This window comes from Hippichthys cyanospilos, chromosome 14, assembly GCF_059441005.1.
Source record: "Hippichthys cyanospilos isolate Australia breed blue-spotted pipefish chromosome 14, RoL_Hcya_1.0, whole genome shotgun sequence".
Classification (NCBI taxonomy): domain Eukaryota; kingdom Metazoa; phylum Chordata; class Actinopteri; order Syngnathiformes; family Syngnathidae; genus Hippichthys; species Hippichthys cyanospilos.
The window spans coordinates 18,563,269-18,577,158 of record NC_142382.1 but is presented as its reverse complement, the minus strand read 5'-3'; the positions used below and the strand labels follow the sequence as shown (position 1 = coordinate 18,577,158).

At 38.3% G+C, this 13,890-nt stretch overlaps 1 protein-coding gene across 1 annotated transcript; it reads right to left on the bottom strand.

Moving 5' to 3' along the window:
* Window positions 1-2,238: 2,238 nt before the first annotated feature.
* On the bottom strand, window positions 2,239-12,538 carry LOC148413226 (gap junction beta-4 protein-like). Its single transcript, XM_088433256.1, has 4 exons — window positions 12,348-12,538; window positions 7,907-8,122; window positions 5,743-6,044; window positions 2,239-5,653 (listed from the first exon to the last, which is right to left on the bottom strand). Exons 2-4 carry the CDS (start codon window positions 8,075-8,077, stop codon window positions 5,311-5,313), a joined length of 816 nt encoding a protein of 271 aa, XP_088289382.1. The 5' UTR covers window positions 8,078-8,122; window positions 12,348-12,538; the 3' UTR covers window positions 2,239-5,310.
* Between the last annotated feature and the right edge of the window lie 1,352 nt (window positions 12,539-13,890).

Here is a 13,890-nt window from a genome sequence, read left to right as displayed (position 1 = left end):
TATTTAGTTAGTTTAGAAAACGATAAACAAAACAGATGAACAGTGTCATAATTTTGACAACTTGTGTACTTACGGACAATTCTCGTCCAAGGCAAAACAAAAAAAGATCAGCAATCCTTGATCATTAACCTCTCGTCTTTGCTTGCTGCCACATTGAATAATTCGCGTCTACTGAGAAAAACAATATTTTGAAGTAACCAGAGGAAGGTGCTCTAAGTCTATGTACAAATCTAAAACAACAAAGGTGGTACTGAACTTCTGAAGAGCAGAATAATCTTATTCAATTTAGACATTTTTTTAAGATATTTTTAATAATAATTATATATATATATATATATATATATATATATATATATATATATATATATATATATATATATATATATATATATATATATATATATATATATATATACTTTTTTTGAGCACAGCCATTGATTCACATTTTTGCAGTTCTATTTCATAGTTGTTTCATAAACTGACTCCTTGAGCAGATACACACGTTTGCTTGACCGGTGGGAAAAAAATTGCAGATAAGCCTCAAATCATGAGGAAAAAGTCGCGGCTTATAGTCTGAAAAATACGGTATATATATATATGTGGCTCTTGTTTATTATGTGCTATTATTTTGATTTTTAAAAATTTTGGGGGGGAGAGAACCATAGTAGTCTACTTTAGAACACCAGCTCTCTTTAGTCCTGGATCATTTTTGTCAAATATTCATTTATTTATGTATGAATGTATTTATTTATTTGCTGTTGGGTTCCCTTGAGGGGGACTTGAATGCCTCCCTCCAAAATTGTCTGTGCAGATAGTAGACCTCTCTTGAAGAATGGCAAAAGTGAACAAATGAACGCAAGATGAAGAAGGCCACATCAATTTTATGTCATTGTCATTGAAAATCCAAACATCACTTCATATTGTTACTGTTCTCTGTCTGCAGTAACCATGAAAAATCCCAATGCAGCAACTCATTTGCAATTTATGCTTGTAATCATTATCACTTCCACTTATGTAACAAGCAAAAATATGAAAGCCCATCAGTACTGCTCCTTGCTTTTCTCCCCTCTCGTTAGCCATCACTTTCCTTCATAATGTTGCGTAGTCGTGGGTGTGTGTATGAGTGTGTGGGTGGTTGCTTGCTGTTTTTTTTTTTTTGTCTATGTGAATGTTTTCTACGTGGGTGCTAGTGGTTTGAATGTGTCACGTGTGAATCTCTGAATCTCTGCAGAATCTAACACACACACAGAATCCAAGGTTGCATTTCATTCTTTTGATAAATACTGTTGCGTGGGTACTTTTTTTCATCTATTATTGAATACTGATCAGCATCTACTTGTATCACAAAAAAACATGTTGAAATCAGCAAACACAAAACAAGTAGATTGGATGAAAAGCACGTGTTGTATGAGTGTACCTTATGTCCTGCTTAAATGACAGAGGACAGAAATGGATTTACAGATCAACACGCCTGGTGGTGTACTTTAAGAATCTCAAGCTCTAAAATGTGCAAGGCATCATATATTTCAATTTTTACATGATATTTGATTGACTGTTTTGCCAAACTGACTTGGCTCTTTGCAAGGAAAATCAGTCTAATTTTTCATAAAATACATTTGCAGTCTAGTATCAAAAGAGAGAGTGATATTAAGATAAATGTAGCAAGTATGAGATTGAAGCACTGTGACGAAGAGTGAAACTCTATCAGTAAGAGGTGATTATATAACACCATCCCAAATATGATGTTAAAGACCTGAGAGGGAAATGAGCTATTTAAAACCTGGGCTACAGCTCAGAGAAAGGAGCAATGTGGGCTGATCTTTTGGTCATCACAGCAACAAAGTGTGGAAAACTGGCATCACAGACAGTTCGTGTGAAGGCAGATTACGTAATGATGACTCATATTACACCTCAAAATGTGTATCCTGCTTTAACTTCCCCCATCCTCACCTTTTTCAAGGCAATATATAATAGATGGTAGGTCACAGCAATGGCCCTGCAACACAGAACCGTCCGCAGCCAGACAACGTGCACTTGTTTGTGCATGAGCAATTGCATCGGGAGAAGCGGCGCTCCACCATCAAGTTGATTAGTGGACAGATCAATGCAGAGGTGGGCAACTTTTTTTGGTGTTCTGACATTCGGGAGAGCCACGCCCCCTTTCCATCATTGTCTGTCCGTTATTTTTTTCAAACCAGACGAAATTGTAATCGACGATCTGGACTGGTCCGTCGTTCATCAGTCACCGGTCTACTTCTGTCTCCACTCACTTCTGACAAAGTGCCCACCTGAGCGCTCCCATTAATTTGTCGAGTTCTATATTCGCATATGTTAATCAGCCCCCTCCAGTCTTCAAGCACATGACAAGACGACAATTTAAATGGGTGTATTAACAAGACTCTCCTTTATATTTGTTGTCACTTATTTTAATTAAAAAAACAATGTAAAACAGAAAAAAAAATCACAACCCGCCCTGGATTATTTTATCTTTAGGACACCTGTAAACGTTATGTATTGCATTGAATGTAACATAAATCACCTCATGTTCTTTCACAATCATTCTATCAATATTTCTAAATCCAGGCATCGAATGCAAGTAATATGAAGGTCAGATAAATAAGCAGTAAAAACGCACTATACAAAACATCACCTCACATAACAAAGATCAGTTCAGACAGATAAGGTGGGTACAACATCATAACACTTGGACTTATGTCAAACAGGGAACAAACAGTGAAGCATGTACATGAAAGTCTGAACAAGGTGTGTTCACTCAGTTTGTTTGGTTCCCAACACATCTAATGATCAGATAAAATAAACTTGCATTGAACTATTCCCATTACTTCAGATTTTCATTGTACAGCTCAATGTTTGATTGTACAATACAGGAAACAAGCAGAAAGATTATTATTATTATTATTATCATTATTTTCACTTTCTTGAAATTGGATGGATAACATCCAATTTCAAGAAAGTGATTTGCCAAATATTTTCTCAAGTGTTACAGTGCAATAAAAAAAATACAGAGCAAAATCCTAACTAGTTTAACGAAAACATTTCTCAGTTGATTTCGACTCCATTCAGAACATGTACATTCTTGGTAAGCTTTTGCTTTTCTCAGTCCAGATGTGAGTAAGTCAATGTCTTTAGAGAGGATTTCTCAGCGTTCACACATAATCTACAGTCCACAGTACCAGTCAAAAATTTAGAAACAACTTTCAAATTCAAGTGGCCTCAAACAAAATAAAGCTCTGGAGATTCCAGCAATTAACTATTAAAAAACACACACACACACACACACACACACACACACACACATCTGGGAGCTGGAAATCACACAGAAAGAAAAATAAACAGCGTTTCAAAACTTTTCACTGGCACTGTAAGTGATTAAAAAAATATAATTGTAAGACCATGTAAGACAATTCCAGGATTCGTGTAATAGCAATGAATTAGGTCCATATACACAGACATAGATGATCTCCCCTGTCTACCTTTTTGTGTTCCTTGTTTAGGCCTGTAAACCAGCAAGATGTGTTAGCTAATATAACACAGCCACATGGTGTCTTCTCCTGCTGGGAATACAATTCAAGGGCTCACCTTGAAATAAAGGACACTGAGGCTACGTTCCTTCCTTCCCCATCCCACCCACTATTTTACTACACTTAACAGCACACTTGGCTTCAGATTTCTCTCTCCAGCAACAGACTGCATAGCTGTCGGCTTAAACCCCGCTTGATATGCATGCCTTCTAGGAATGTCTTTTATGGAGGCGTAGCGTCCTCTGCCGTACTGTATAACAATGTGCTAAAATGCACTGAAAATTCAGGTTCCTGCAGTGAGGCCATTTTTTGTTTTTGTTTATTTTTTAATAGAAAAGTGCAGATAATGTCATCTATCGTTTAGGAAAGTGCCTATGACACAAGGGGTGTGTGAAAAGTTTTAACCATCAGAAAAACTAAAAGGATCAAAAGATTTTTCAATGTTCATTTTTTCTACGTAGAGCCCTGTCAAGGGCTGAAATCTTGCTTCAGAGCCGCTGAAGCACTTTTATCCCAATGCAGAGGAACTCTTTTGTTTGGGACGCGCATCAGCGCTTCTTCCTTAAAACCTTTTATACACTACACCACTCAACACTCAAGTGTTGCCATGTATTTGCAAGCTGTTTATCAATACCTGAGTGATCAGTTTTTTTTAAGTTGGATGTTAACATCTGATAAACAATAGCAGTATTTTCTATCTTCCTATATTTTTATATAAACATTTATTTGTATAAGACCAGAGTTATTTGTACACATGTGCAGTTTTTATGATTAATGCCAACACATATGAAATGTAAATACAACCATGGTTTGTCAGTCATTCATGGATACGTATTTACACAAAAAAGCCCCTGCTAAATGTTAAGTGAAATATTATTTCTGAGATCTGACGCGTCAATTACATGTGAGGGATTTCATTTAATTTTGTGACCGCATTAGTGATTTATAGTGGCAAAATGATATATTCTGGAATTGTTCAAATACTTTTGGGCAATTATGAAAGTCAACTGTTGTGGACTTAGTTTTCATACAAAGATCTAAGTGAATTTGCAATGTAATAGATGATAACGTTTGTGAAAGTGCATTGAATAGCAACACATTACAAATGATCATGCCGATTTTAACACACCAAATTTAGCAACATCATATTTTGCCCATCCATCCATCAATTCATTTTCTAGAGCTGCTTAACCTCATAAGGATCACAGGGTTGCACCCAATTTTGTATGTCCAATAAACCTGCCATGCATGTTCTTAGAGTGTGAGAGCAAGCCGAAGTGCCCGTAAGGAACCCACGCGGGCTCGGGAAGAACATGGAAACGCCACACAGGAATGCTGGAGCCAGCTGGATTTGAACCTGGGTCCCTGAACCGTGAGGTGGACAATTTTGATTACAACGATAATTTCTGTCATTAGAAGAAACATTCTTTCATATCTCAGCTTGGTATGCACCCGTAATGGTAGCACAAAGGTCAGCCTTTTTTTCAGCCAAAAGTAAAACAGTGTAATTTATCGAAGGAATAATGTGAACGTGAGCATGCACAGACTATAGTTTCAGTCGTGTGCATTGCTTTTCCAGAAGAAGTCAGTTTTAGGATGTTTCTTCTCAAAGTTGAGGAGTGTGAATTGTGATATCCAAACAAAGCATTTACATTTCTCTTCCTCCTTACAATATAATGTCTAGCATCTTTTCAGCCAGTCAACTAGTATCCATCATGCGATGGTTAAGAGATATTTACCAAAGAATGAATTTGCCTTGACTCATGCTCTAAAGCGTTGTAGTTGCTCCAATATCTCTGGTCTTCTCTTTCTTATTTAAACTTAACTGGCTATGAGCCAACGTGGGATCAGTCTTCCTGTAGAGCGATCTGGGTGGGGCCATGGTGGTGAGCTCGTGCTGATCAGCAAACATTATCCTTTCGTTCTCATGCCGGACCTTGAATCTTTTGACGAAGCGCTTGCCAACGAGGTAGACCATCTCACAAATGCACATGAAGATGCACAGTGCGCTCGAGATGACCATGAACAACATGAATATCTTTTTCTCAGTCGGCCGGCTAATGAAGCAGTCCACGGTGTTTGGGCACGGATCCAGTGAACACTTGGATAACCTGAGGAAGAAGAAAATGTGTGATTAGACTCAGCCATTACTTCGATGCTGAATAGCTTGTTGATCAGATCAAAAGATTGCACTATTTACTTTGGCAGGTCATATCCATGGTAAATCCGATATAGAATGTATAGGAACGAGATGTCGAATCCAGCTTTGAAGACCAAACTAAGAAGATAGGTCCACCACAACCCTCCTCTTTTCTTGCCAGGGTTGGCATACAGATGGGAGCCTTGGTGGAGCTCCACATACTTCTTGTCCTTTTCTTCTCGAAATTTGACATGAGCCATCACCAATAGAGATGGGCATGTGACAAAGATCAACTGCAGCGCCCACAGACGGATGTGGGAGATGGGGAAGATGTGGTCATAGCAGACGTTGGTGCAGCCCGGCTAGAAAACGAAGCATGAGAAGTCAAAGAAATCCATTTTGAAAAATTGTAATGATTCAATAATTCAATGCCTTGAGAGAGTCATAAAAATCAACTTTGGTCTTTTAAGGATTCTGTTTATAATTTAGCACCAGTGTTGTTGAGCCAGATTATTTAGATTAATTGTGGAGTGCCCTATTTGAAAGAAACATGTTAATGAGCAAAGATTGTTGATTTAGTCTCAACCAAATTTGTTGGATAAAGAAGCAGTCTGCAATAAAGACAGTTATCCAGTCATAGCAGCCAATTTAGTTTGTTTGGTTATTTTATGTAATGTATGAAAAGTGCAATACTGTTTTCCAAGGGTGTCAAATTTATTTTTGTTGGACACATTGTAGTTGCAGATTCCCATCACAGTACTGTTATGTGTTGCCGTATGTATACAAATCTACTGTAATTGTATTATTACATATACGTTACAAACTGATGGAATACTACTTTGCTGTTTTGAAATAAATGTCCATGATAAATGTTTATGCAAAATTTCAACATTATTATGACAATTAGAAGTTAAGGAAACGATTTTAGCTCGGACAGTTGATATACAGTAATCACTCAATTTTGTGGTTAAAGGGGACCGTAACCTCTCTCGTGATAAGTGAAAAGTACCACCCCCTGCCAAGCATGTGTAAGAGGGTACCGGATTTTTTTTCTTTAATGTAAAAAGTATATACTGTATACTTTACATATTTAAAACAAAGATTACCGCAATACACATATTTAATTGACTCTCAAATTATTAAACCTTTTATAGTAACTGTTCTGTTATCGCTTCTCTCCCTCCCTCCCCATTCTTTTGGCTGTAGTCTCACAGAGAGCCACGGTTATATTAGCGGCGTCCGGAAGTCTAATTAGAGTGAAGCCTGTAGCTGACCAAATTTGATAACAGAGTTTACACTTGAAATTTCAATTTAGTACAAAAGAAATCTAGGTAAGAGATTTACAATACTCCGGTGCAGAGCTGCCCCCTCCTGAGCTCTCTCTGCATCAACAAACATGTATAGGTTTCATGAGGGAGACAGGGACTCCTCTCTTGGTCTCCCTTTGAGTCTACCTAACATGCGTTTGTGAGTTTAATTAGGGTGACAGGCAGTCTCACAAGACATGCGATTGGCTCCCGGCGCGACCATCGACCAATGAGGGCAAGAGTAGATACATCTCTTGTAGGAGTCACATGTTACATGTCTTGTAGGCGTGCCGGTCTCCCTCATGAAACTCAGGGAGAGAGAAGAACAGCGCTGCAGCAGAGATTTGTAAATATCTTACCTAGATTTTTTTTTGAAAAAAATTGGAATTGTAAGTGTAAACTGATTGTTACCATGTTTGATCAGCTACTCCAGGCTTGATTCTTATGAGACTTCCGGGCGCCGCTTTATATAACCGCGGCTTTCTGTGAGACTACAGCCAACGTGATGGGAAGGGATAACTTATTACAGTTACTGTATAAGGTTTAATAATTTAAGATTTAAGTAAATATGTGTACTGCAATAATTCAACGTCCGCCAAGTGCTCATGGCAAGTGCATATATAGTTAATGCGTCTTTCTGGCATGCAGGAAGCCTTCGCAGCCTGTCTCTCTGCAATATAGCTTTTTTTTAAATGAAAAAAAACCTGCGATGCATTGAGGGTGGGATAAGGGAGGCACAAACTAGCGAGGGATCGCTGTATATGACTTGCCCTCATGGGCCACATAATTGGATGTGGCATACCAGATCTGACCCCCAATCCTCGAGTTTCATACGTATGTTTTATCAAGTATTAGAGTTAGACAATAAACTGAGGAAATGTAGTTCTCGTAAAAATACATTTTCTGCCCTGTCTTACTTGTCGTGTGTTGCAGACAAAGTCTTTGCTCTCATCACCCCAAACTCTCTGTGCCGCTACCACAAATACGAGAACACGGAAGACAAACACCATGGACAGCCAAATCCTTCCAAACGCTGTGGAGTACTTATTTACTCCGCTCAACAGGCTTTCAAGTCCCGACCAGTTCATCCCTGTGGCCTGAACTTGTCTAGACTAAAAAAACAAGCACACCTCCTGTAGGAGAAAGCAAGAAGAAAAAAAAAGAAAAGTTGTTAGTAGACAGATCATTGTCGAATCCCTAGCAACATCGTGCAGCACAATAAACATGTTTCACCATTTGTCGTCAATACAGATTAGCCACACCTCGTTCAGTGTAACGTCAATGTGCAACACATACGGTAAGAGCGGCAGGCACAGACTTGCATGAAGATTTTCATACCAATTCAAAAATCAAAGACAAAGTGTGTGCCTTCACACAAATGTTATTATAACGAGACTTCAGAATCAGTGACCCTCTCAAGGGTTAACGTGTCTGTGAGTCATTGCTCTTTATTTTCCTTTGAGAGCTTTCCTGTTTTTTTTTTAACCTGACAGAGAAGAAAATATTGTATGATTACAACAAAACAAGCTTCATTATCTAAGCTCTAGATTGATTTCGAAGGAAATGTTTTTGATGGAAAAACACTGGACGCAGATCTGCATCACAACATGTTGTTGCTGACTGTAGTTTGAAAGAAACTGTGCTTCATACAGTCATGCAGGCACGCAACCATAATCATGGTGTGTAAATTTCACTGATTAGAGCTGACTAGTGAGCATAGTGGAAACAATGATGTGCATGAGGTTTATGTGGTTGAAAGAAGAAAAACACAGATGTTAACCAACTGTATGATTTAAGCATGAAGCTGTACTTTACTTGTGTTTTATGTCGCATAGTTGCAGGGTCGTGTGTGCGCTGGAGTCTCACATTATTTTGAGCTCATTTGAAAATAAATAAATGAACAAGAAATGCGATGTTTTCTATTTGTTGTGTTTTAGCTTGTATCGGTATTTACTGTTCTCTTCGTGTTCTGGGCTTCTTGATTTTAAATTCTGGGTTTCTTGGTTGGGTTTTGTTCATGTTTCTAGTAGAAGTTTCTGGTCCTCTTGTGTCAGCGTCTTGTTAGTTTTGTTGTGTCCACCTGCCCCCATCAACCTATTCCCTTGTGTCAGCCTATCAACTCCTTCCTCCAATTGGTTCTCGTCCAGGTGTTAATCATTGTCTCGTCTGTTTGATGCGTATTTAGGTTTGTGTTTCCGTTCAGTTCTTGTCGAGTCATTGTTATTGTTGTATCTGTTAAGAGTTGTGGTCACCTTGTCGTTGTCTCAGTAAGTTACATTTAATTTTTTCCCGAATTTGCAATCCAAGTCTCGAAGTTGATTTTGATTTATTTATTTATTTATTTTTTTTTAACCCCAAGAACAAATTTTGACCCAACTTTGCTTTTAGATGTTTTTGATGTGTGATACCAAAGGAAAGGCATACAAACCACTTGGAGGCTAAAATATTGCATAGCTTGTCAAAACATGTCAACCTTCATTATGCTGTCCTGGAGGTAAACAGGAGGTATACCCTGCAGATGTAAAATTTAGCCCATGTTGGGCCCATTTACTGCCATTAGAATTTCGAAATATTGTCAATTTTGGACATATTGAAAACCTGATGTTTTATCATGCATTAATCCTTTCAAAAGCAACTCTGGAAAAGGGTGCAATATGAATTTTTGTGTTGAGGACCCAAAACCACCGGGGGAGCAACTGGACAACTTATGACATTTCAAACCTTTCAATTACTGTATTTTCCGCATTATAAGGCACAACGGATTACAAGGCGCACCCTCAATTAATGACATACAGTGGTCCCCCGTGTTACGAACTTAATCCGTTCAGCGGCTACGCTCGTAACTTAAACTGCTCGTATGACGGGCGATGCAAACCTATGTTAATTAGTGAATGCGTGCAACGCGTGCAAAAACCTTTGGTAAAAACATCACAACTTTATACTTATATTAAAAATGAGTAACATAATCTACTGTACAGTTAAATTAAATAACATATACAAAGGAAAAATGACATTTACCTTTGGGGCGACGGGACTTGAGCTGGGTGGAGGCGGAGGGGAGCAGAGACCAACCCGCAGAATTTATTTATTTTCTTAAACGGGAACTTTTCTCAAACTAGAACTTATCACTGGCGATTTTCTTCTCTTTAATCCATAAAAGAAGAAGCCTCTCAGTTTTGTTGTTGATCGAGGTCCGTCCCCCGGCAAGGAAAGTCTTGCCCTTAGAAGATTGCCGAGCGGTTACGTCCATACTCACGAGCAAGGTTAACTATGCGTGCGCTTCCTTTGTATTTTTTTATTATCTCCTGCTTGGTTTCTATTGACATCATCCTCTTACTTCTTCCTTTACCGCCACTAGCAATTTTAGAAGCCATGTCTAACAGATAAAGTTTGCAAAGTCTTCACAACATTCCTTCCTTCCGTTTTTGACTGATTTTCTCTCCTTCCTTCCGTCTTGACCAGCTTTGCCATCAAGCTAGATAAAGGCGTTCGGCCAATAGCATATCGGCATTTCTGTGATTGACATGACGCCGGCCAATAGCATCTCCGTGACTGAGTCCGTGACTGACACCGTGACTGAAACAGTGACTGTGACATTGTAAGTGCAATAGCGTTGTCGTGATGAGTGTCAACTTCTGAATTAGTTGACGCAGCAAAGCTAAAATAAATGTATTAATACAATGGCCGGCAAGTCGATTGTTCGTAAGACGGAAGGTTTGTGCGTAAGTGGGGGACAAAAAACTCCGTGGTCCACGCTCGTAAGTCGAAATGTTCGTAAAAGAGGGTGTTCGTAAACCGGGGGCCGACTGTATTTTAAAACTTTTTCAATCACAATATAGTAATACTCAAAGGGATAATCATTGGTGTCAGTGTCTCATTGTACTAGTGAGTTATATTCCTGCGTTTTTCCAGAGTAATCTTTTTGTAGTAAGTTTATTTCAGAATTTTTTTGTTTGTTTGTTACTTTGTATGCACCTGTTTCATTTTTTTTTGTCATCTTCATAGTATGTTATTTTGAGCTCCCACCATCTGTCTGGGTCCGTACAGTCTGCCATCATATTCTAATGTGACAAACATAAACCATAAAAGAATTTGAGTGAAGAGAAAAATAACATGATTGAGTTACTGTCACACCAAACAAAGATGGCTAAGCACAGATGGTGTCAATGTTGATGATACCGTCCAAAGTAGCATTTTCATAAAGTAACATGCAGCCCAATCCTGTGCAACACACTGATAATACAAGCAGAACAAAAACTGAGTAAAATGCAACATAAAATGTGAGTTATTCGGGTATTTTTTTTCCAATATGATTTGAATGAGCCTTCAGCCTTTGGTGATAATTCATCACTGTAGATGACTCAAAAGCAAAGCAATGGCAGAGAAAATGGGGTTCTCTACCTTAATATATGATCCATATTTAGTTATTCCTTTTAATGATGACAAAATAGCTGTGATCGATGATGTCATACTGAGCAAGAAGGTCAAAGACATGCAAAAAACTCCTTTTCCGGTTCTCTGATTGCTTATGCCTTTTTTGTCATCACTGGTTGCTTCAGAGTTGACCATACAAATAAAATACAAGTCACATGTGTGAACTCACAGGGCTGAAGTCTCAAATTATTACGTCTAAGATATGTCAAACCCAAACAAATGGTCAGACTATCAGGCTGAAAAGAGGTCATGCTGTGTTGATTTCAGTCAGTGCACAGAGGCGAGAGTTGTGCCAGGACACTTCATGGCTGCCACAATGACAACACACCTGCTCACAATGCCCTGAGCATCTGGCTGTTCCTGGCCAGTCGACAAACCTTGTATGCTAATGTGGAACATTCATAAATTGAGGTTCTGTTTTTCTACTGTATTGTATAGTTAATCAAAACATACAAAAGGGAAAAGCCATACTGAATATATAGTACAAGAGCCTTCTTAGCCCTGCATTCTTTCCATTTTAGTCAAGGCTCACCCGCTGAATCATTTGGTTTCGAAAGTAAAATGAGATTTGAAAGGAGATTCATAGTTAACATGACTGAAAGTAATTCAGCAATAAAGACTTTACCATATCTCCACTGCCACTTTAGTCAGAATGATGAACAAGGTGACATCTTACTGACATTATAACTCATGTAAAACATTCATAGGTCTCAGCCAGATAAAATTAAACCCAACACACAATTACACACACTTTAACAGTTGTACATCTAACACTGTTTTGTAAAACAAGCCATTGTTATTGCTGGCCCGACATTTAAAATGTGTTATTTGAGGTTTAATATGGAAATCCAGCTGCCTACACACTCATGTTTCTGTTCAGAGAAGATGTTTTAACTTCGACAGGAAAACTAAATCTAAACTTACCTTGGTGCTGAAACTTTCCGGGGACTCTAAAAACGTACTTTCCCCCCAAAAAACTAGAAAGTATCAATTTACAACAGCTGTTTTTTTTTTTTTTTTTACAAAAACTGTAACTCTTTTCCGTCTTCCTAAGAATGTCTCTTCTTGCTCACCCTTTACCCAGCAAACTTGCCAAACCAGATCCAGCTGCTTACGTCATCAGAAACACACACATACACACACACCTACCAAGACACACACGCCCAGCCTTGTCAGGCAGACTTTAACTATACTAAAACATACCAAGAAGCTAGAAAAAAACAGTCAGATGGTATGTTAACATATATCCATGCTTTACTTCGCCATGGGTGCATTTGTGTGCGTGTGTTTTTAGGAGAGAGCCACACCCTTCTGTTCCACACAATATGTGAACTCAATGGAATGAAATGTTTCAAGGGATTCTGTAATCCCATCATTGTACCAACATTTTCACAAGTTTACAGTGATTATCATTGTCTCATAAGTTTTACACACCTAATATTATATACAACACTTTTAACTGCTTGACGGTGTATGAAATTTGTCACGCTGCATACCAGTTGTAACATAAACAAATCAGGAATTGCAAATAAAGGTTGAGCCTTCATAATCAAATGCTTTCACTTATTGCGGCGTTTGTGTGGTTACCTTTTTTGTTAAATTTGACAGAGATAAGTTTGGTGATGAATAACTTTTGATTTTTATTGTATTTAAAAGTACATATCTAGAAAAGTATTTCTTTTGCCTGGGAGTTTATTTTAAAGGTGCTTTGCAAGTTTATCACCATCATCATTACAGGGTTACAAATGAACTTTTTTGTGTAATATTTATTTTTTTACGATGAGGAATGTGGCACCCGACCTAAACTTTTAAGGGTGTCAGTGTTAAAATATTGGACGGTGCACCGTATGACTGGCAAAGTACAGACGGCCCTCTTCAATTTCATTGAATTACTGATAAATGGCCTGAAGTGTGGGACACCCGTTTGTTTGCAAAAAAACCCAAAACAAAACAAAAAAACACAAAAGCAAGCTTAGTCGCAGAAAAGCACGAGTTGAATTATAAGAGTTGATAGCTTACTTCCAGTCTCATACTTTAGGTGCATAATGTCTCCCTCTAGGGGCAGTCTGAAGGTAAAGTACAGTACTGTATTTATTATCACTTTTTTTTTCCTATAGCGCTAAAGGTGGACATGGGGCGTGAGAGAGCGATTCACCTGCTCAATGCAAGCTTCAGAACAAGAGCGGCACACTTGAGCAAGTGTCAGACATCCCGACAGTCCACAGCAAAGGTAGCTCCCTGTTGATTTGAATTTCTCTTTCTGTGTTACGGGCCACGTTTTTGCTCAGCTTTGCCTTTGACGTGGGCCGTGTTCCTTCCGTGTCCTCGAAAAGTAGAGAAGAGCATGTTTTTTTCTACTTTGCTACTTGCCAAACGTTAAATATCTAATAGACCACAAACAGTGTTCATCTAATTATAATGCTTTGACATCTATAGTGTAACTCTTGAGAAAAAAAAGGAACAAAAA